Genomic DNA, 25,302 nt, shown 5'->3' with positions numbered 1-25,302 from the left:
TAGAGTTCCGGCACTCACCAGATGGCGCCACAAACTACCGGTAGCGAAAATCAGTTCATTTTCAATGAAATTCGAACTAGATTTTTAGGCTTCCAAATCCGAATATCATCAAAAAAGTCGTCGGATACAAATAATTCACTTTGTCACTTAGCGTATGGTATAGATTTCACTGATTGACTTACTAATGAGAAAAGTTGATTCGAATTTAAATGAAAGGTAGAAGAAACTGAAGCGCGGTAAACCAAAAATTACTAGCGACACCTGGTGGATCATTACGGAATCCTCGCTTGCCACTGTAACGGTGCCGGTACCCAATTGAAACGAATTGAGGATCTGAGTATGAAATATGGGTTCGAATAAACACCACGAATTTTGTGATTATGTATTTTCAGATGTAAAAAGAAACGAAGATGATTCTGGTGTCGGGTCGAAGAACTTTCCTGATTTTACTTCATTTGGTCGTTCTTACTGCGCAAATAGGTAAGCTATTGAAGCCAGGGACCGGTTTTATTTATTGGTATCAACTTAGACCGGGGTTAACTAAATTGAAATTAGATTCAGTAAACCCCTATAATCTATAAATCAGCCCCTAAGTTTTATAGATCGAGACCCAGTTCCACAGTTTCGAGATAAGATTAAACTTTTGAGTTGAATGATCGAAAATGAGCTAAATTTAACTCAGACTTTACTCTAATTCACAACTGTGGAACTGGGTCCAGGCTCTAAATGTCGAGTGGACTAGTAGCAATAATTGAAACATCCTTCAGGGGCCGGTTGCACAGTCGTGACTTAAGTCCAAAAGTGGTCTTAAATCTTAAGACTTGTCTTAAGTTATTAGATTGACTATAGAACTTAGTTTGTCTTAGACTGTTCTTAAGTCTATGCCATGACTATACAACCAGCCCCAGGGTCTAAGTTGAAACGGTTCTATATTCAGGGCCGTATTAAGCATTTGAATTTTCGGGGGCAGAGAAACCCGAAAAAGGGCAGTTCTTACTATAGGATATGCGTAACAATAACATTTGAAAAAGAGGACTTTTCCAAAATTTCTTCTTGGGCACTGTCCCGCCCCCTGTGGCCCTGTTATTGATGAAAACCCTAACATGAAGGGAATTGGGTCGGGCCGTTTAACCAGCTAGGCGAAGATCATTTTGGTAATTTCAGCGCGGGCTTTCAAAGAAGGGCCTTGTTTGAGCTTATACGTAAAAATCCCGTACAAAATTGATCGTTTCGACAAATACCGTCGAGGAAAGGCAAAAGTATTTTGCCTGTTCGTAGGTGTTTAATGAAGCGAAGTGCGACCGATTGAAACAGTTTTCACTGTGTTAGACGCGGCGGAGTAACGCGAATCGCGGTGAATGCTCCCGGAGCCCGAGGGAATTATCCATCATTGAACAAGAGGTCTCGTCGTCTGCGAATAAACACGATCATTACATCGTCATCGTAAGACTTTTCCTTCGAATGCGCGGAGCGTATTTTTGCTGCAGGCTGTATTCCATGTTAAAACGTGTTATTATCGCGTCGAGTTCAAGTCCGCATACTTGACGATCGTAAACCCGATGACACGCAGCAGATGTCGTAAATAAAATACTGAAATACCCGAAAAAAGTTTATTCACTCATACTTTGATTCGACCATTTTTCTTCACTAAGCGATTTTTTACAAGTTGTACATGTATATCACACATTTTCACCTTAGCGAAGGACATAAACTGTTCACAACACTACATGTAACATGGCGTGTTGGAGACGATTATATTCTTTTACAAATTCGTAAAATCTATGTTTTTGTTTGTTTTTCTTTCGATAATGCGATAAATCATGACAGTCACTCGCTATTAATAGGGCTCAGGTTAGATGGAAGCTTGTTCAAACGAACCGAAATTTCGAAATTGTTTTCGATTTTGGAAAAAAATGATGTGAATTCGACAGACCATCTAAGCTATTTGTACTTCGATTTCCGATTTCAAAATCAAACCCTCTATAGTCTGACAGGTGTGGTGGGTTGTATAGGAGATGAGCATAAAACATCAACTCATTCAACCAAATACACAAATAGAACACTCCCCTATTGTAAGATCAAGAAACAGTTAGCCCGTACCCTAGGGCTCTTGGTGCACACGTAAAACCAGTGAAAATGTTTATATCTCTCTTGTTAATTGCAGTTGTACCCAAGGCTCACGTGAAAACCTGTTCGGGCCGTTACGTCCATATCGTTTGGGATTCGTCGAATCGGAAGGTTGTACCGCGGCTCTACAATGTCGAATACTCGTTGGGTAATTCGTCTGATATCTGGTATGACGGCGACACAGTAGGTGGCGCTGAAAACGGCGCTAACTTCGAACTGCCCGGGAACAGGAAGTTTCGATTTCGCGTAACGGCCTATTATTCGAACGGACGCGTTGACCAGCCCGAACCGGTCGACGGCACGTGTTCGACGAATCCCGATAGGCCAGATAGAAACCCCGACGATGTTAGAGGCAAGGCCGTGTCGCCGAACAAGATTATAATTTCATGGGAGGTAAGATAGGGAGGTGCGAAGTGCCTGCGTTAAGATTATTTGGGCAGGGGTGGTCCCAGGGGCAGACTTAGACAGGGGCAAAAATGATAAGTAAATATCAGACACGTATGTGAGTAGTACCCAATACATACTACATGCACTTATGTGTGTTTTTTTTCTTCGAGGCATTAATGAACTTTCAAGTTAATTTAGTTTCCTCGCTATTTTCAGCCACTTTCGTTTCTGCAATGGAACGCTCCGAATCTGATGTACACAGTTCGATGGAGACGCTCCGGCTCGGCCGATGATTGGTCGACGGCGATCGTGGACGGGAAGGGAAATTCGTACGAAATAAATCATTTGACCGTTCATACGTCATACGAGTTCAGCGTCGAGTCGGTGAACGCGCGTGGAAGTCCAATAGACAAACCCGTGATTAACACAGCATATTCCGGGGAAGATGGTAAGTCTGCGCGGTGCTATCTGATGGTTCGAATCCCTGCAGAGGGAGCATGATAAAAGCGATCGTATTGTCTATCTAAGTCAGGTTCGAAAGCGAGAATACCGTTTATTAACTTCAATGAAAATTATTTTTTTCGACCTGTAAGCCAAGGGGGCAAAATCGAATCGAGAAAATTCGAATTAAACAGAATAATGAAATAGATCTTATTTGCAATTGTGTTTGTGGAGAGTTGACGTTTAACAATTTGATGAATCAATCTCAAATTTCGTCTTTTCGTGAACTCCTGATGCTTCAGTATCAGTTGCACAGTCGTGCTTGGAATGAAGCGAGGTCTCTACTCAGTGTAGATACTGAATATCAAGAGACAACATATCCGGGAATAACCACTAGCCACCGTAGATTTTCGAGTAACGCAAAAAGTTGAAACGTTAAAACGAAAATTCGTTTTTAAAGTGGAGTTTAAACCAAGAAATACCAGGTTAAAAATGGAAATACCGAGATTGAGTTTTGTATATATTTGTTTGATAAGGCCCGAATCAGCCACCACAACTACGGTCATGGCACAACGTGTTTGCAACATGAAACACACCAGCCTTGTATATATAATAGAAAACAGGAAACGCCAGATTTCACTAATGAGCATACCCGATGAGGCTGAAATAAATCAGCGAAATTTGTGTTTCATTATATCAGTTTCAAAATGAATTGTTTTATTGTTGTGATTTTGTTGTGGCTATAAAGGCTACTTCAATCTAACAATGCACTCTTTTATTGTAATTTCTCTAATAGTACCATCCTTAGCACCGACAAACTTCAAAGTATCGCCGAATCGGTTGGACCCGAAGACCGTGCTGTTCACGTGGAATGCGCTGAATACGTCATCAACGGCCATTCGAGGTCAATTCAAATCATACCGGGTATGAATTCCTAATACGTAGAATCAACACATGATCAGTTGCAAAACCTAGATGCCTCTCCTCTTAGTGGAGGTCTTCTAGAAGTAACGATCCCAGACTGGCCGCAGCGGTCTCTTGCTCCTAAGATTCCCGGTTTCCCCTTCAACTCACGCTGTGGCGCGGATTGCAGCAAGGCGAATAGTTTTGAAAGATCATTCCCTTCCCAAAACTTCCATCGCATAACAACACCGAATTATGATTTTATTTTACCTCAATCAATAATTGAAGTTTAACTATGCAGTAATCTTTCATGGATAGAAGAGTTTCGGTAGATAGTTCTTGCCTTATTATATAGAATAGATATATACGGTTAATTTTCTCATTTTTTTGCTTTTTTCAGATTCATGTTATCAACGTTGATAATACAAGTCAATCTAGTCAGTATGACGTCATAGGCGGATGTAAATCCAGTAAAGTTTGCGGGTTTGTTCGTCTGTTGGCTCCAAACTGTGGATATCACGCCTATGTCGTCGTGGTGAACGGAAAGTACGAAGGTCCAGCGAGCAATCGAGTTTACTTCAAAACAACTGAAACAAGTATGCTATATATAATCCTGCGTTTGGAACCTAACGGCCTCGAGTGCCATGAGACCATCAATCCTGGACCCAGCGTCATAGTATATTGACCATTTTGACTCGATTGTCAAACGGACAATAGAAACAAAGATTCCTTTTTAGTTGAGAAATGTATGGTTGTTTTTTTTTCAAACACATTTCAGAAATCAGTTCCTTTAAGATTGTTGACCTGAAACAGATTGGCCGGACAACTTTACGGGTGCGGTGGGTAGGTGGAAGGAATAACGGCCATGGCGTCACCGCGTATAAATTAGTCGTACATAGAAAAGGTAAAGAAAAAATATTTGAAATGTGACATTTGGCGAGAGAAAATTAAAAAATTGATGATTCGAACACATTTGAATACAGTTTGAAATATCTGCTTTCCGGTAGAGCGTATCGACTGTAAGATGCAGTTTCACAATAATCCATTAAGCGCTGGTGAAAATCTTTATTAGATATGCTTTACAAAATTTAGAGATTTTTATCATAGATTACTATTGGAACACACACTCAAAATAGTAGTTACACTATACTTAGAAATAACGACTTGTGAAGATTTTCCAGTTAATAACCGATTTTTAGAAGTTAACTGTTTATGTAGCATCTTCTGAAAAATGATTAATCTACATGTATTTCATTTATAGCACATAACGGTTTGAATCCCGAAAATGTGAATTGCAATTTTTCAAATATTCTATAATAACCCTTCATTTCGAATGTGCATGACGCGGCTGTGTAGAAAATCCGCTATGGCTGCGTTGCGGCTATATTTGATTCCATTCTCGTAGATGTAGTTTTGATACATACGTATATTTTCTTTTCAACAGCAAATAACAGTTTTTTCAACATCGTTCGGACAATTCTCGTAGAGAAGGCAGGCGAAGAGGAACCGTATAGCGCGGCTATTAATGGACTGGTTCCGGGACATGTATACCGGGTGTACGTGTATCCTATCTATTATAATCACAAACGGGGTAGACAGTCGTCTGTGAGATATGCCGACATCCAAATGAAAGGTAAGATTATTGATGTTTTACGCATGCCCTTAGGTTAAAATGTCATGAATAATGCAACGATTTTGATGGCGGATGACAACTACTCTCAGAGCGTTTGAATACGCCGCCATCTTGGTTGAACTTCATTTTTGTATCCGTTTTTGCAATTTTCGCGTGGTGTAACGCATGGATTTCTTTCCTTATTTTTTTACTTGGCTCGAATCAGCCACTTTACGAACCGGTCTAAACGAATGCGATTTCCTGTAAACCAAAGTGATTTAAAGATGAACTATTGGGGTGATAAATTAGTAGTTTGCATAGAGGGAGGGAAGCCAGAGTTCAGGGCAGTGGCTGAAGTTAGTAAACAACCTACGTAGATGCTTACGTCGCACACAAGACACTGAATAGAAGATAGGTGAAAGTGACGTGACTATCTGCGTAGGGTTGCTGGTTATAGCGGCAGCCTTGAGCTCTGGTATGGCTAGGAAGTAAACAAGTATAATAAACTCGTGACGTATAACATATGTAGAAGTATACGTCACGAATAACATGAAATAAGATAAAAAGAGAGGGTCAGCACAGTAAGGGGGAGAGAGAGGCCAGAGTGGCGGAGAAGCCTAAAAATACGAGCTGTAGGAAGGAATAAGAATTGTGCGGGAAAATAAAGAAAGAACGTAGACCCACGAGAAGAGTTGTTATTATTCCGGAGTCAGAGGGATATCACTTATCGGATTAATCGGAACCAACAACGACAACACGAGGGGAGAACGCAACGTGGCCCCCACAACAATTGGTTGAGAAACTCAACCCCACAACATCGGAGAACCGAAAGCAACCCCACAACAGAACCTTTTTAAGCCTTTCATCGATGTAATTTCATGGTGTTTTTTTATGTTAAGTAGCTTAAAGGATTTGATTTTTTGTTTTTAGATGTCGCTGCAAATTTTTCACCGGATGCCGGCAAACATATTATATCTACTGCAATTTTCCGTCGCAGTGACGTCATCGGAAATTACCGAATACTAAGGACCGGACTATCAGCGACCTCTATCGAACATTCCATCGCCTGCGCGCTAGAATTCAACCCCTTGATTTTTATCTCGATTATCCTGTCTTTAAGTAATCAGTATTTGTCGTTTTATTACTACGAATAAAATACTATGTAAACCGACGACTTTTTACTGGAGTTTGAGAGGCAGATCTAATAAAGCACTTTTAAAAGGTCTTCTGACACATTCAGAGGCATGCTTCATCATTGGCATACTTTTAGGCATTAGAAGACATATTCAATAACAATCTGAAAAAAAAGATTAACAATGCAATTTTAAGCGATGGATGATTCTAGATATTATCTGTATGATGTATATACACCATTCAGGCATCAATGAAACCCTGTATGTTTTTGTTTGTGAATTTTTTAGAATGAAATAACACCAGACCCTCACAAAACATAAAATACGCATCCCGCATGCAGAAATCTGTTTTAGTTTATTTCTTAAATTATAATTAATAATTAATATCATGCTTATTTAAGTATAAAATAAAACATTCCCGCATGCATCCTGATAGACAACCCTAATCAAACTTTTTGTGTTTATCTTCACGGACATTACACAATTGTTACTGCGGCAGGTGAGAAGTTATTTCCATCCTGATTCAAGGTCGTTTAAAAAAAAGCTCTCGTCACTTTTCCAAAAATGGCTTATGAGAAGCAAAGGTATTTCTTTGCGTGGCCTAATATTTTCGAAAATAGTTGACATTATAGCCATCTAGACATCATTATAGACATCATATCACGATCGATAAAGTTAATGCGTTGATTCGACCGGCAACCAGTCTAGCCATTCTAGCCCCAATATCGATGACGTAGTGCACATCGACTCGCGTCGACTAACGCAGCTCGACAGACTAACAGTTTATGAGATATTCGACAACATTACTATTTCGACCATGGCATTTACGCCATCTCAACCTGTGTCGGTTAACCTCGATTGTGGCATCTCATGTCAGCACTCAGTTGTTCTAGGAGGTTGGATCTGTGTCTTCCTAGGCGGGCTTGGAACTTCAAGTTTCCTTTAAAACTTCTACTAAGATACCTAACCATACAACTACTATGGACGCTACTAACGCATGTACTCACCTTGTCACAGAAAATTTGACACATTCTAACTCAAAATTATTACGTGATCTAATGATACGTGTACTACGCGGCTTTACTGCTACATTTTGCACGATACCTGAACAAATTGTAATCATTAAAATGGGAAATCTTATATATACCAATAAACGAATATCGTTGTAGGGATTTAAACGATAATCCAATTAACCACACTAATTACACACCTAGCGAACGCCATCACCATCTTACTTCACTATTGTCATTATTGGATTCGTTTTCGTGTCTTCGTGTATTATCGTTCGGCAGATCGTGGGATGTTTGATGTAAATGTAACTACCGCATTTCCAGCATTTGACAACCACTAAACTCAACTGGTGTCAGACAATTCACGCTCTCCAAATTAATCGGATCAACAAATTGTTTGCTTTAATCTATTTATGCTGGTATCTACTGGCGTCGGTACTGGGTTTAATATTCAACGCATTCACGCTGTTAGTTCTAAAACGAAATTTTAAAAAAGGAATGCATTACAATTTTCGCATCCATTTAACACGAATTCAAGGTGAAATATTCAGATACAAAGTCTTAAAGGGAAAATATAGATATAGCTACAAATATCCGTCGCATAATGCGGACATTATTACGTAGAATGTTTATGCAGTTCATGTGATTCAATGATATAATTAGATGGGATATAATTTAGGATGTGATAGGATCTAATTTTTATGAAATGAATCTGCGGCAACGAATGGAATGCTACAAAACCTGATTGAATTTAGAATCACTGTGGACGTTGAAATAAATAGAACGGAGAATAGAAGCACAATAAAATGATATACAGAAGTTGTGGCTGCTAGCTTATGAGATGTTTGATAATAACATTACCAGTACAACCACTGCATCTCAACTCAACTTGTGTCAGCACATTCAATCTCTTCCCGTTCAATGGATTAACAAATTTTGTGTTTTAACATATTTATGCTGGTATCTACCGGCGTCTGTACTGGGTTTAATATTCAACGCATTCACGTTAATTGTTCTGAAACAATTTAAATCTGAAAATTATTTTCTCATCAAAATTCTCGCTTTAAATGATCTTTTGTTTATGATCGCTGCATTTATTATGTATCCGCTGAGAACTGCGTACATTTACACCGTTTTGGGAGATATTGTGTTTCGCAGGAATGACTGGAATTTTGGTTGGATTTTCATCTCAGTCGCCATGCCGTTTTTCTACATGTTTCAGATGACTCGTAACTGGTGCACTGTACTGCTCAGTCTAGAGCGGTTAATCGTCGTATTGTTTCCGATTAAATCTCGTCAATTTCCTAAGAAGCGAATATCAACGTGGGCGATGGCATTTATTTTACTAGTTAGTTTTATGGGTCATTTTATTCGATTCCTGCCTGAAAAACATCTTGGATTTATGAATTGTCCTGTTCAATGGCCATACATTACAATACGTTTTAAGGTTTACCGTTACTCAATGTGGTTTGACCATCACAAATGGCGTTATGGTATTTCCGAACTGTATCTATTCATGTATCTTACTGTTATGATCCCGATCTGCTCTTTAGTTGTTACTAATGTTGTACTTATTTTGGCGATATTTTACCGTCGGGTTACTCGACGTTCAGAGCTCGGTGTAACTGATGAATCGTCTAGAAGGGAAATTAGGGTTTTAAGAATGGTTTTATCAGTAGTTTTGCTGTTTATCATTTGTGAAGGTTTTGGTTTTATCGAACGCTATATTCCACGTTTGAACTTTATGAGACTAATAACTTTGGGATTTGCTATCATCGATTCGTCAGTAAACTTTATCGTGTATTGCGCGACAAATGAACAATTCCGAAAAGTAGCTGTCGATGTTTTGAACAACGCTTGTCACAAAACAAACGGTTCCAATAAACCGAACAAATGATAAAGCACTTATGATTTGATTATGTTGAATATGGGAAAATATGATTCCAGTAAGTAGAATGAAATAACTCACACCAAGCCCTCACAAAACGGGTTTACTTTTGCTATCTAAAATCATACATGAAATTAGTTCCTACATGTTTTCCATAAAACTAGAATTCTAAACGATGAAAAAAAGACTTGTGAATATTTTCTAGTTAATAACCAATTTTCAAAAGTCTATAGATTATAAGAATCTCCAAATACATAGTAGCGATAATAGCGGTTAACCATCTTGAATTACTTTACAGCACATCGTGTCTAAAATTATTAAACTATTTCATTTATACCACATAGGGTTTGAATCCTTATTGCAGTTTTCTAAATATTTAACAATACCCTTCATTATTAATTCACTTATTAATTTATCTTTTCAACAGCAAATAACAGCTTTTAACCATCGTTCGGACAATTCTTGTAGAGAAGGCAGGCGAAGAGGAACCGTATAGCGCGGGTATTAATGGACTGGTTCCGGGACATGTGTACTGGGTGTACGTGTATCCATCCTCGCTTGCCAGGGGTCCGGTATCACTCCCGAACTCGCTTCCACCAGCCCCCTGGCCTCACGAAGCGTGATTTCATTACTGGCGCTGTTGCGCATGACGTCATATATCGATTTGCGAAATACTTCCTTGTTCAGTAAAACGTTCGCTGATTGGTCCATTTAACGGGAAAACCAATAGAAGCCCAAAGTCGTTTGTTACAAGCGCTGTGAATGGTACGACCGGATTCTGGTCGGCTAGTAACGACTCCAACGACTGGTGAGGTCAAGGGGTTCGGGGAACAGCTTTAGCGTAGTGGGTTCGAATCCCTTGACGGGTGAAGATGACGTGTATCCTACCTTTTATAATCACAAACGGGGTAGACAGTCGTCTGTGAGATATGCCGACATCCAAATGAAAGGTAAGATTATTGACGTTTACACATGGCCTGATCCTAGGTTTGAATGTTATGAAGAGTGCAACGATTTTGACAACTACTCTCAGGGTGTTTGAATACGCCGCCATCTTGAGTGAACTTCATTTTTGCTATTTTGCGTGGTTTATCGCATGGATTTCTTTTTTTTTAGTTCAAATCAGCAACCTTACAAACCGGTCTAAACAAATGCGATTTCCTGTAAACCAAAGTGATTTAAAGATGCACCTTTTCTAATCTTTTAACGATGTAATTTCTAGGAGTTTTTCGATATAAAGAAGCTTAAAGGATTTTGATTTTTTCTTTTTTGATGTCGCTGCAAATTTTTCACCGGATGCCGGCAAACATATATCTACTGCAATTTTCCGTCGCAGTGACGTCATCGGAAATTACCGAATACTAAGGAGCGGACTATCAGCGACCTCTATCGAACATTCCATCGCCTGCGCGCTAGAATTCAACCCCTTAATTTTTATCTCGATTATCCTGTCTTTTAGTAATCAGTATTTGTCGTTTTATTACTACGAATAAAATACGATGTAAACCGACGACTTTTTACTGGAGTTTGAGAGACAGATCTAATAAAGCACTTTTTAAGTCTTCTGACACATTCAGAGGCATGCTTCATCATTGGCATACTTTTAGGCATTAGAAGACATATTCAATAACAATCTGAAAAAAAGATTACCAATGAAATTTTAAGCGATGGATGATTCTAGATATTATCTGTATGATGTATATACACCATTCAGGCATCAATGAAACGCTGTATGTTTTTGTTTGTGAATTTTATTCCACATGCTTATCTAACTGAGGTATGTGTATCGGGAAATATTCAATTATAAGTAAACCTGGAATAGAAAACGTTGATAACGAATTCATCGCATATGTACATGTAAGATTCGATGATGCGAAATTCAAAAAGGAATGCATTACAATTTTCGCATCCATTTAACACGAATTCAAAGTTAAATATTCAGATACAAAGTCTTAAAGTGTGAATATAGATATAGCTACAAATATCCATCGCATATTGCGTAAGTAATTCGATTAAATGTTTGCGCAGTTGATATTGATTCAATGGTATAATTAGATGGTTTCAAGTTTTAAGGTTTGTGATAGGATCAGATTTTGTTGAATGCAATCTACAGCAACGAACGGAAAGCTACAAAAACCTGATTGAATTTAGAATCCCTGGATGTTTCAGCAAATAGAAACGCAAAAGAATAATCTACAGAGGTCGTGGCTGCTATCATAGGAGATGTTTGATAATAATATTACCAGTACAACTTCTGCACCATCTCAACTCAACTTGTGTCAGGAGATTCAAACTCGTCCTGTTCAATGGATTAACAAATTCAGTGTTATTGTGTATTTAGGCTGGTATCTACCGGCGTCTGTACTGGGTTTAATATTCAACGCATTCACGTTGTTAGTTCTAAAACGATTTAAATCTGAAAATTATTTTCTAATCAAAATTCTCGCTTTTAACGATCTTTTGTTTATGATCGCTACGTTCATTCTTTATCCACTGAGAACTGCGTACGTTTACGGCGTTTTAGGGGATATTGTGTTTCGATTGAATGACTGGAATTTTGGTTGGATTTTTATCTCAGTCGCCATGCCGTTTTTCTACATGTTTCAGATGACACGTAACTGGTGCACTGTACTGCTCAGTCTAGAGCGGTTAATCGTCGTATTGTTTCCGATAAAATCTCGAAAATTTCCTAAGAAGTTGATATCAGTTTGGGCGATGGCGTTTGTTTTACTAGTTAGTTTTATGGGTCATTTTATTCAATTCCTGCCTGAATATCATCTTGGATTTATGAATTGCCCTGTTCGATGGCCATATATTACGTTACGTGTTAAGGTTTATCGATACTCAATGTGGTTTGACCAATACAGATGGCGTTACGATATTTCCGGTCTATATTTATTCATGTATCTAACTATTATGCTTCCAATCTGCTTTTTAGTAGTTATCAATGTTTTGCTTATTTCGGTGACATTCTATCGTCTGGTTATTCGACGTTCGGAGCTCGGTGTGACTGACGAATCGTCTAGAAGGGAAATGAGGGTTTTAAGGATGGTTTTATCAGTAGTTTTGTTGTTTATTATTTGCGAAGGTTTCGGTTTCATCGATCGTTTAATGAATTTTGGTTATATACCATATTTGAACACAATGAGACTAATAGCGTTGGGATTTTCCATCGTCGATTCGTCAGTAAACTTTATCGTATATTGCGCGACAAATGAACAATTCCGAAAAGTATCTGTCGATGTTCTGAATATTGCTTGCCTGAAACAAACGGCTTCGATAAACCGAGCAAATAATAAAGCACTTATGATATAATCATATTGAAAATGGGAAAATACGATTCCAGAAGAATGAAATAACACCAGGCCCTCACAACACATACTACTAAGAACACTTCTATCGCATTTATTCATCTTGTCACGATAATATTTTGATTAACGTAAAATGACGTGATTTATTAATGCGTGTACATACGTGGCTTTACTGCTAAATTTAGCACGATATTTGACAAAAAATGTAATCATTAAAATGGGAAACTTTACATATACCAATAAACTGATATCGCTATAGGGATTTAAACGATAATCCAATTAACTTACACCAATTACGCAGCGAGCGAACGACATCGCCATCATACTACACTTCATCATCGGATTCGTTTTTGAAAGGTGTCGCGGATATCATCGGTCGTCTCGAACCGGCAGATCGCGGGATGTTCGATGAAAACGTGACCAGCGCAAGTCTTGCATTGACTACAGTTCAACTCAACCGGTGTCAAAGACTGCAAAATCGTCCTGTTGTGTGGATCAACAAATTGTTCGCTCTTACGTATTTAGGCTGGTATCTACCGGCGTCAGTGCTGGGTTTGATATTCAACGCATTCACGTTGTTAGTTCTAAAACGATTTAAATCTGATAATTTTTTCTTATCAAAATTCTCGCTATAAACGATCTTTTGTTCATGATCGCTACATTTATTGTTTATCCGCTGAGAACTGCGTACGTTTACGCCGTTTTGGGCGATATTGTGTTTCGCATAAGTGACTGGAATTTTGGTTGGATTTTTATCTCAGTCGCCTTGCCGTTTTTCTACATGTTTCAGATGACGCGTAACTGGTGCACTGTACTGCTCAGTCTAGAGCGGTTAATCGTCGTATTGTTTCCAATCAAATCTCATAACTTACCTAAAAGAACACTATCGACAGGTGCGATGATACTTATTTCACTGTCAAGTTTTTGTGGTCATTTTGTTCAATCAATCCCAACAAATAATCTTATCTTTTTGAAATGTCCCGCCCATTGGCCGTACATCATTGTCCGGGGTAAGACAGCTAAATACTGGAATTCGCATTTAGATAGATGGCGCTTCCTAGTTTCTCACAGAATTCTGTTCATGTATCTTACTGCCATGATCCCAATTTGCTTTTTAGTCGTTATCAATGTTATTCTTATTTCAGCGATATTTGTGCGTCGGGTTACTCGACGTTCAGAGCTCGGTATAACTGATGAATCGTCTAGAAGGGAAATGAGGGTTTTAAGGATGGTTTTATCGGTAGTTTTGTTGTTTATTATTTGCGAAGGTTTTGGTTTTATTCACCGCCTTAGTCGTAGCGGATATATACCTTTCATTCCGCGCTTGAGTCTAATAGCGTTGGGATTTTCTATCATCGATTCGTCGGTAAACTTTATCGTGTATTGCGCGACAAATGAAAAATTCAGAAAAATAGCTATCGCAATTTTAAGCGGGATCTGTTCAGAAAAGAAGTTACCATTCGAATCATAACCGAAGCAATGAACAACGTACTTCGATAAAGTTTGCAAACTTCGAATACAATTCGAATATTTCATCGTTTCAATATTCAGCACATGAAGCGCTGTCGTCAACAACCAAAACTGCACTTAACCCAAAATCAGCTCGTGAAAGGAAAATACTCAGAACTCTTCCTAAAACACGAGAGAAAGCTTTCATTCTTTTTAAAGTTGTAGAGCATTAACTCTTTGTCACTGGTAATTTACCAAATTGAATTTCTCCGACGATTTCTTGAAGATTTTTTCGATGATTCTCTTCGTCGAAAAAAAAGATATTTTTTTCATGCAAAAAAAGTACAAATAAATTCTGACCAATTGAGAGTCTGAATCGAATGTACATCATCAAAACCTGTTTATCGAAAATTTTAAAAGCTTTTCCTCGAGACCGTCTCAAAATGATATTGTAACCAACACTTTTTTCAGATATAAAATTATACGTGCTGCATTTTTAGTACGATGGCCAAAAACTGTTTCAATTCATTTAATTTGTCGGATTTTAGTCTCTTTACCTTCATGTTTTAATATCTAAGTCTTCTAACGATCAAATTCATGTTCGTTTCGCGATTCAAATCGAACGATTCGATTGTTTTAATTCGTAGTTTTAACAAGACGAAATGAAAATATATCCATCATCAGAAGAGAGGCTGTCGTACTGTGAGTTCACAAAAAACGTTGATGAAAAGTTTTTGTTTTTGCGCGCATTAAGTTTGTTTTCGAACGTTTTCGTGGAGGATGAAACATATTGACGTTTCCCGAATCAGCCACCGTATATAAAAGTATAAAAGAGCACAATGAGATTCAAAAAAGAGAATTTACAAAATTGTTGGTACATTTCATTTTTTATATATATATATATATATATATATATATATATATATATATATATATATATATATATATATATATATATATATATATATATATATATATATATATATATATATATATATATATATATATATATATATATATATATATATATATATATATATAGAAAAAATGAAATGTACAAATACTAAAACGATTTAGATTTGATATCTATTTTCTCATCAAAATTCTTGCTATAAACGATATTTTGTTTATGATCGCTACATTTATTCTTTATCCCCTGAGAACTGCGTACATTTACGCTGTTTTAGGAGATCATGTGTTTCGCTGGAACGACCGGAATTTTGGTTGGATTTTCATCTCAGTCGCCTTGCCATTTTTCTACTTGTTTCAGATGACGCGTAACTGGTGCACTGTACTGCTCAGTCTAGAGCGGTTAGTAATGTTTCCGATAAAATCTCGTAGAAGTTATACCTAAAAGAACACTATCAACAGGCGCGATGATATTCATTTCACTGTTGAGTTTTTGTGGTCATCTAGCTCAATCAATACGAGCAAATAGTCTTATCTTTTTGAAATGCTCCGCCCATTGGCCGTATATCATGATACGGGGTAATAAAGTTGAATATTGGAACATGCAGAACAACAACCAGATATGGAATTAACCCAAAATCAGCTCGTAAAAGGAAAGGACTAAGGAGAGGAATGTATTTAGATGATGAGGGAAAAATCACATTTATTAGAAAGCAGCTGTAGAACATTAACTCTTTACCACTAGCGACTTCCGAATAGTCTCGGCGAGCCTTAGATCAGTGAAACGACCAATGACAGCGTCTTGCAGACTTGTTCATCGTAGACATCAAGACGGCACTGCGAAAGGGACGACTACTATCCGAGTAGAATTCACTATTCAGTTCAGTCTCTGTTATTTGATGCAATATATCTAATCATAAAAAATGATATATGTATATTTTGTAAAGAGCTTTGAGAATTTTTCAATGTTAAGCACCTTTGAATGAAAAATTATTGCTATCGTTAGTGTTGTACCACAGGCGCTATACTACGGGCAGCAGCATTGCTTTCACCTAAGACCAGCATTAGAAAAAAAATCGAACGAAATTTACCAACCAAATAAATAACAGGGTCAATCCCTATTTCAGCTAAAGTCAAGATCAGTTCACTATCTTTTCGTCAAAACTGGTCCTCTATCAAACCTTTCCGATTATTTCTGTTTGCAAGAGGTTACATGGACATATTTGCGTGTATCAAATTGCATTTCAAATCAGAATTCACCGACGAATTACCTGCGAAGTTTTGATAAAATTACATGAACATCAAATGTCGCCGGAAAACTTATGTGAAAAGGTTTTATGAAGTAAATCAGATTCGGTGCAATGATATGGCAGCATTTCATCGAACGTTTTTTGTGTTGAATGGTTCAAACTTAATCAAATAAAAACTACGAGAACGACGACTGAAAAGATACAAAAGCTGATTCACTAGACTTTCGTGGTTCTGAAAGAGCAATCGACCTGTTTTTACAGAGATTGCTTCATAAAGCTTACGGGATGTTCGACTATAACATTACTAGCACAACCATCGCATTTACACCATCGCAACTCAACCTGTGTCAACGAATTCGAACTCGTCCTGTAAGATGGATTCACAAATTCTGCGTATTGATGTATTTAGGCTGGTATCTTCCGGCGTCTGTTGTGGGCATAATATTCAACGCGTTCACGTTGTTAGTTCTAAAACGATTTAAATCTGATAATTATTTTCTCATCAAAATTCTCGCTGTCAACGATCTTTTGTTTATGATCGCTACATTCATTCTTTTTCCAGTTAGAACTGCGTACGTTTACGCCATTTTAGGAGATATTGTATTTCGCTGGAATGAATGGAATTTTGGTTGGATTTTCATCTCAGTCGCCTTGCCGTTTTTCTACATGTTTCAGATGACGCGTAACTGGTGCACTGTACTGCTCAGTCTAGAGCGGTTAATCGTCGTATTATTTCCGATAAAATCTCGTAAAATTCCCAAGAAGTTCATATCGCAATGCGCGATGATGTTCATTTCACTCGTCAGTTTTTGTGGACATTTCATTCACTTTTTACCGGAATATCACCTCGGATATATGACCTGCCCTGTTCAGTGGCCCTATATCACAAGGCGAGTTAGAAGATACCAATATCCCGTATGGTTCGACCAAGGAAGATGGCGTTACGAAATCTCCGAATTCTATCTTTTTATGTTTTTAACTGCCTTGATCCCAATTTGTGTTTTAGTTGTCATCAATGCTGTTATTATTTCTGCGACTTTTTTACGTCGGGTTACTCGACGTTCAGAGCTCGGTGTAACTGATGAATCGTCTAGAAGGGAAATGAGGGTTTTGAGGATGGTTTTATCAGTAGTTTCGTTGTTTATCATTTGCGAAGGTTTCGGTTTTATCGACCGTTTAATGATTTTAAGATATATTCCGAAGCTTGTAGGAGGGTCTATGAGACAAATAGCGTTGGGATTTTCTATCGTCGATTCGTCAGTAAATTTTATCGTGTATTGCGCGACAAATGACAAATTCAGAAAAGTAGCCGTTGATATTTTAAGTGACGCCTGCTTCAAAAAACGTACTTCGAGAAAATTTGCAAAAAATAAAATAACAGATACTTTGTAGAAAAATCACGATTTCAACTGTTTTTTTTTTTGATGTAGCACTTCACCTAATCTGCGTGAACGGTGTCATGTAGTCGTCGCCAGACACGCAAGAAATTCTATCACTTACTCGCCAGGTACCGCCATTATAGAAAAAAATGAAGTTCCGCACGCTCAACGCCACCAGTTTCCAGGATCTATATTCAGCTCGCTCCAAAATAATACTTTCCGTCTTCACTTACATTAAATAAAAAATCCCCCAAGGCCGGGCGCAGGAAAACCCTGTCAGCCTAACCGTGGTTAGTGACTTATCCGTGGTTAGGCTAACCAGCTTGAAATAAGAGGCCGCGGCGCGAAGACAATGGTTAGCTAACAGCGTTTTTCTGCACCCGCGCCCCAGTTCTACGGTTGTGTTTCAGAGCCGCGTATAACTCTCAGTAGATATCAATCCATTTTCAAGCTTTACAAAAAAGCAAAACAAAAAAGACGAAACCGCCTCTTAAAAGTATTATACACTTATTTTTTTTTCAATGTGCCAATAAACTTACTTTCAACTTAGTTGTCTTGTTCTTTATATAGAAGTATTGAACGTGCATCGATCGAAGCTACCTTCGCTAGTAAAATCTTTGTTGAAACTAATTTTTGTTTTTCTGCATTGACTTCTTATTCAGCGACGAAGAAAGATTACTTTCGTACGCAAAATGATTCACGACTACATGCTTTCGGAACGAATGAACTTTTGGAATGGCACCCACTAAATTATTTTCAAATTGTGCGTAGTTAAAAGGTAATTCCAAAAATTCAGTTCTAATCTTCCGTCATCGCGTAAGTGCCGGGTTAAAAGCTTTTATCAAATGAGTTTTATGAAATGACCCACATTAATTGATTTCACTATTCTGTTAGCTGAAAATTGCTTTAAAGAGACTGCGGCTTTTGAGACTGCGGTTCTGTGATTTCCAATGCCTTGGATATTAGTAGCATTTACTTATAAGCTTTCATAGTTTGTTATCAGGATTTTCAGCGAACTGTAAGTTGACCTTCTAACATTATCTTAATCACATCACTACATATGTTCATCGCTTCACCGAATGACGAAAATGCTTCGAGACGAAATTCTAAATGACGAACGTAGATGGATTTGATTATATATATATGGATTTGATTATATATATATATATATATATATATATATATATATATATATATATATATATATATATATATATATATATATATATATATATATATATATATATATATATATATATATATATATATATATATATATATATATATATATATATATATATATATATATATATATATATATATATATATATATATATATATATATATATACGCGGCTCTGTGACTACATTTTCACCGGCATCTAAGAAAAAAATGTAATAATTAATGAGAATCGATAACACCGTGCACCGCTAACGTGATCGTTCAGTACCGCTAATTGGATCGCTTTTTTGAAAGGTGTCGTGAATACTACGGTTTGACTGTAATTTTGTCACTAACAGATCGTGGGATGCTCGATGAAAACGTTACAAGCACAAGTCCTGTATTGACAACGTCGCAACAACCCAGCTTGTGTCAGAGAATTCAAATTCATCTCCCAGTCAAATGGATCAACAAAGTCAGTGTTTTTACATATTTAGGCTGGTATCTACCGGCGTCTATACTGGGTATGCTATTTAACGCATTCACGTTGTTGGTGCTAAAACAGTTTAAATCTGATAATCATTTTCTCATCAAAATTCTCGCTATAAACGATCTTTTGTTTATGATCGCTACATTCATTCTTTATCCCCTGAGAACTGCGTACATTTACGCCATTTTAGGAGATATTGTGTTTCGCTGGAATGACTGGAAATTTGGTTGGATTTTCATCTCAGTCGCCTTGCCGTTTTTCTACATGTTTCAGATGACGCGTAACTGGTGCACTGTACTGCTCAGTCTAGAGCGGTTAATCGTCGTATCGTTTCCAATGAAATCTCGTAAAATCCCCAAGAAGTTCATATCACAATGCGCGATGGCATCCATTTCAGTTTTGACTTTTTGTGGCCATTTTATTCACTTCATTCCTGAGAATAAACTTGGATTTATGAACTGTCCTGTTCAATGGCCTTATATTACAATACGTGTTAAGTATTATAACTACCCCCGATGGTTTGAACAATATGGATGGCGTTTCGACATTTCTGAGATTTATTTTTTCATGTATCTTACCGCTATGATTCCAATTTGCCTCATAGTTGTTATCAATGTTTTTCTTATTCTGGTGATATTCGTTCGTCGGGTTACTCGACGTTCAGAGCTCGGTATAACCGACGAATCGTCTAGAACGGAAATACGGGTTTTAAGGATGGTCTTATCAGTAGTTATGTGTTTATTATTTGCGAAGGTTTTGGTTTCATCCACCGTTTAATGAGATTAGGTTGTATCCAATTTTTTGACATTATGAACCAAATAGCATTGAGATTTTCTATCGTCGATTCGTCAGTAAACTTTATCGTGTATTGCGCGACAAATGGCAAATTCAGGAAAGTAGCTCATGATATTTTAGGCAATGTATGCTGCAAACAGAACGCTTCGATAGGACGAAAACAATAAAACACAGGATAAGATTATCCACAAACAGACCATGGCGCAATGGGCAAACAATTCAAGAACGGTTTATAAACGATGGCGTCCGAAGTCCAACATTTTATTTTCGAGCTGTTGCAATACATTGACGATTTGAATACCGTATTGAGCTCATGCATATATACTACTTGCTGTCACTGTTTCATTGTAAAAATCTCGTGTACAGAAAAGTCCACGGAGAGCTTTCACCACATAACACATAAAGTCACCTATTGTCGTTTATGAAAAACTGATTTGGTACTGACTTGGTACACGCAGAAAAATACAACAATATCATTTGAACATTCTAAAGTGGTCTCTTGGTTATTGAGTGTCGCATTGAGCCCGATCTAACGGAGGCTTGATGGTCACCTAAAAATGATGATTAGAATATTACAGGCCTGCCACGCGACCAATTCCACCTCAACGTACTTTCAGATCCCAAAAACCGTAATATTTGTATTTGAAGCGGGGCAGTGCAGAAGAGACAGATGTACAAATATCTTTTGTAGATGCTATTGGCCACCGATATCTTGAGTTTATTGTGTCGGTCTATCCGTGTCGATCTGTCGATCATGATGTTTCGTTTCCTTCAATACAGGCTACACATGCAACATGGGCAACATTTCTTAGATTTTTAAAATACTTATTTGTGAAATGTTAAATTATCAAACAAATTCTCGGAGGTTAAACTGCTAATAATGAAATATACATAGTTTCATCTCATACATGGATGTTAGTTTTGTTTTATAAGGAAACATGAATTTACATTATTTTCGCATACATACCACGAATCTAAGTGAAATATTTACACACAGTCTTTCATAGAATATAAATGCAGTAAAATAATGAAACCTGAAACATCGTGTGGTAAAATTTGAATAGTCAAAATTTCATTTGATCAAATCAACGCGAAAAGATACAAAACCTAATTTAATTTGATAATTATTTTCACTGGACGTTTTAGCAAATGTTTGTATCAAAACTGTATGTACAGAGATTGCTGTTCGCAGCTCATGGTATGTTCAATAATACCATAGAACCAGTACCGCATTGACAAAACCGCGACTCAGTCGTTTTGACATTACGTATCCGTATCGGTGGATTAACACGTATTCATTGTCTCAACGCAATAGAACAAATCAAACTGTCCGTTCGGAGACTAAAATCGGGCGCGCGGAGACGTGCACAAACACGAAACAAAAATAATCTAGAGTATCGCATCAATTTGACGCGATTAGTGGAGCGATTTTGTGTCATTTTCAAGTATCGTCGAGTTTTCTGTTTGAAACGTGTTTCCGTCTGCTCTGTGCGTCCGGTTTTACAGTTTATGAGATGTTTGATAACAACTTTACTAGTACAAGTGCTGCTACATTGACAACAACTCAACTCATCACCTGGTGTTTTTTTAGAGAAACTACACCAATTCAATGGATCAACAAATTCTGCATATCAATATACTTAGGCTGGTATCTGCCGGCGACAATACTGGGTTTTATATTCAACGCATTCACGTTGTTAGTTCTGAAACGATTTAAATCTGATAATTATTTTCTCATCAAAATTCTGGCTTTAACTGATCTTTCGTTTATGATGACTACATTTATTTTGTATCCGCTGAGAACTGCGTACGTTTACGCCGTTTTAGGGGATATGGTGTTTCGATGGAATGATTGGAATTTCGGTAAGATTTTCATCGCAGTCGCCTTGCCGTTTTTCTACGTGTCTCAGATGACACGTAACTGGTGCACTGTACTGCTCAGTCTAGAGCGGTTAATCGTCGTATTGCTTCCACTGAAATCTCGTAAAATTCCGATGAAGTTCATATCACAATGCGCGATGGTGTTCATTTCACTTTTGGCTTTTTGGCCACTTTATTCGCTTCATACCTGAGCATGAACTGGTATTCATTAATTGCCCTGTTGAGTGGCCATATATCATGGTAATCGGTAGGTCTTATCACTACTCCGCGTGGTCTACCCTCGAAAATTGGCGCAAAATCTCTGGGATCTATCTATTGTTGTATCTTACTGTTATGATCCCAATTTGCCTTTTATTTGTTATCAATCTTATACTTATTTTGGCGATATTCGTTCGTCGGGTTACTCGACGTTCAGAGCTCGGTGTAACTGATGAATCGTCTAGAAGGGAAATGAGGGTTTTAAGGATGGTTTTATCAGTAGTTTTGTTGTTTATTTTCTGTGAAGGTTTTGGTTTTATCGAACGTTTTATGCTTTTAGGTTACATCTCTTTTCTGAACATTATGAATCAGCTGGCGATGGGATTTTCAATCACTGATTCATCAGTAAACTTTATCGTGTATTGCGCTACAAATGAGAGATTTAGAAAAGTAGCTATTGATATTTTAAGCAACGTTTGCTGCAAAAAGCGGGCTTCGATAAAACATCAATAATGAAATGCATAATTTGGAGCCTTTCATTTTCACATTTCAAATGATCGATTAGAATTACCTAACCTTCACAGATAGATATTTCAATGAAGATCGTCATCGGTTGAGATTTACGTCATCTTCCAGTCGTCGCCGTCCTCTTGGAAAAAGATTGATCACGCACCGCACCCTCAGTGCCAACCGATACCGATTAAAAAATGTATCGACTTGTACACATCGAACTTGACTTGTGAAAAATGAATGAAAATATACTACTACTCCTAAAGGGCCGCAAAGATGTTTCCTGCAATATGAATAGTGTAACATCAGCTACCAATTAAGAAGTAAATACAACCAGAACGCAGTCTGAACAGGGTGTTGGTCTGAAATGTTTTGTGACTTTCGCAAAATGTATCAAAAATTGAACTGATTTTTAGTTCCTATGTCCTCAAATATTCATATGTTGAAACATGTCGACTCTGCCGTAAAATCAACCTATTAACAGTCCGGAATGTGGGATAATGTCGGGCTTTAGAGAACATAATGCCCCCGAGGTCTTCACGTTTACAGAAAAGATTACGTAAGTGATTCACGCGCAGCGCGCGATAGGCACACAATAGAAATCTGAGCCGCGCGTTCTTTGATTATCACCGATTAAGAGGACCGCTGTGAAAATTGACCTTGGGAGGAATATTCCTCACAAAGTCAAACGATGGAAACTTGACCAAGGGGTCCGATATTCAAACAATTGACTTTGGTAGGAATATTCCTCCCAAGGTCAAAATAAGAGAATTTGACCTTCAAGTCTGATATTCAAGGTATTGACTTCGAGAGGAACATTCCTCCCAATGTCAAACGAAGGAAAATGGACATAGGTAGACATACAATTATAGTCATACAGTGCTAAGAAACAAAATCGAAGGTTTAATAAAGATAAAAAAGCACAATCAGATGAGAAGGGATGAGAAGAGAACATACAAAGTAGTTAATACAAAATGAAATGAAATATACAAATACACATAAAATCCAACAGAAGGTTCTGATGAGAATTTCAGATCATAACAAAGTAAGAAACAACGGCTGAAAATGTTTAATTTTTCGCTCGGAAACTATAAGATTATCGAATTGATTACACTCAATGCTGCCGAATTCGTTGACGTTCAGAAGGGAAGTTTCCAGTTACCAGGCGCCAGTTTGCAAGACGTCAAGAAAATAAATCTATCATCGATGGAGAGTGTGTTAACGGAAGAGCATTGTGGCCGTATGATTTGTTTCTAAGTCGAAATTTTGACTATTTTAACTCGAAATCTCTCTTCTGCATCTCGAAATGCTAAGTCGAACACTCGAGTTTAAAAGTCTAAATTTCCAAAATAATAGTAGCAAGACTGTTGTTGTTTAACAGTTTCATGATGAAATGAACTTGAAAGTCAAGGCAACTCACAAAAACCTAAAAGCAACGCTGAGTTTATTGATTCATAATCGGCAACATTACAACAATAATTCCACTATATGTTTTGGATTTTTTTTTTGCTTCAGCAAATTGTGACTATAAAAGCTATGAATAAAATTCAGAAAGACACGGTACCTTGTAATGACGCCGAGCGATTGGAAACACTAGGTGAATTACCATTACGTGAAATGTTGGCAACAGAAGTGTCGAATACAATGAGGCGATCGCACGGAAGACGATTTGGCCAGGGTCAAACAGGTCCGGACCACACCATGGTCGCATACTTGGTCCGGGCTTTATCAAACCGCGCGTTCACGCGTAAATCACTCGATACCGAACTACTATCAAAACGATGCCGTGGCAAGCGAGGTGAGTCACTTCCGGAACCGTTAGCATTCGACCAGAAAGGATCGAGTATTATAGATCGATAATAATCGATCCTTGTGACAATACGATACACAAATTAGGCACCCATTAAGTCACTGCCAAGGCAGGGGCTAAAGTTGGTCCGACCTTTACCTGTTTGGATAATCTTGGCCCGTGTCAACCAGTCAGCGACCAATTGGGGGCCAGTTGATGGATAGGCACGGACCTAATTTAACGCCTGGTCAAGAACGCTCGTGTTGTTATGGCTACATTAGTTAACTTAGGTTTAGTGGGCCCAGAGTCAAACCAAACCGACAGAACTATCTGTTAGACTGGATCTGGAATCTAACCAACGGTGGCCTACTTATCATTCATGGATGGACATATAATATAGACGGATAAACACCCCTTTCGTTAAGGATCATGTATCTATATAATCAGATGCATCAACTGGGCGGATAGTAGATTGGATGGATCAAGGGGAGCACGATATAGAACAGTATCGGCTTTTAGAAGCTGACTCAAAGGGCAAAAACCTCCGACAATAGGAACCGAATCACTCAGTGAGGCGGTTCACTGACCAAATCACTCAATATTTTTTGTTTTTCGTCTGTTTAGAATTTTTTTTCCGAAAATTGCACTTGACCCACTTAGCGTATCGGGCTTATCAACA

The 25,302-nt window shown here is 37.8% G+C and overlaps 1 protein-coding gene across 1 annotated transcript; it reads left to right on the top strand.

The window, feature by feature from the left end:
- The first annotated feature begins 410 nt into the window (after positions 1–410).
- LOC141902238 (neuroglian-like) lies at positions 411–24,694 on the top strand. Its single transcript, XM_074789880.1, has 10 exons — positions 411–480; positions 2,165–2,520; positions 2,731–2,962; positions 3,752–3,879; positions 4,259–4,454; positions 4,637–4,762; positions 5,303–5,491; positions 6,401–6,542; positions 8,772–8,961; positions 24,350–24,694. Exons 1-10 carry the CDS (start codon positions 411–413, stop codon positions 24,692–24,694), a joined length of 1,974 nt encoding a protein of 657 aa, XP_074645981.1.
- Positions 24,695–25,302: the final 608 nt, after the last annotated feature.

The sequence above is a fragment of the Tubulanus polymorphus genome, chromosome 3 (assembly GCF_964204645.1).
Source record: "Tubulanus polymorphus chromosome 3, tnTubPoly1.2, whole genome shotgun sequence".
Taxonomy (NCBI): domain Eukaryota; kingdom Metazoa; phylum Nemertea; class Palaeonemertea; order Tubulaniformes; family Tubulanidae; genus Tubulanus; species Tubulanus polymorphus.
This window is presented reverse-complemented; position numbering and strand designations above follow the sequence as displayed.

Excerpts from the sequence above, each read along its gene's own strand:
- LOC141902238 (XM_074789880.1), top strand. The coding sequence starts at position 411 with ATGATTCTGGTGTCGGGTCGAAGAACTTTCCTGATTTTACTTCATTTG. Across the intron at positions 481-2,164 it reads CGTTCTTACTGCGCAAATAG|TTGTACCCAAGGCTCACGTG; the intron begins GTAAGCTATTGA and ends TGTTAATTGCAG. Across the intron at positions 6,543-8,771 it reads GAACATTCCATCGCCTGCGC|GAATGACTGGAATTTTGGTT; the intron begins GCTAGAATTCAA and ends TGTGTTTCGCAG.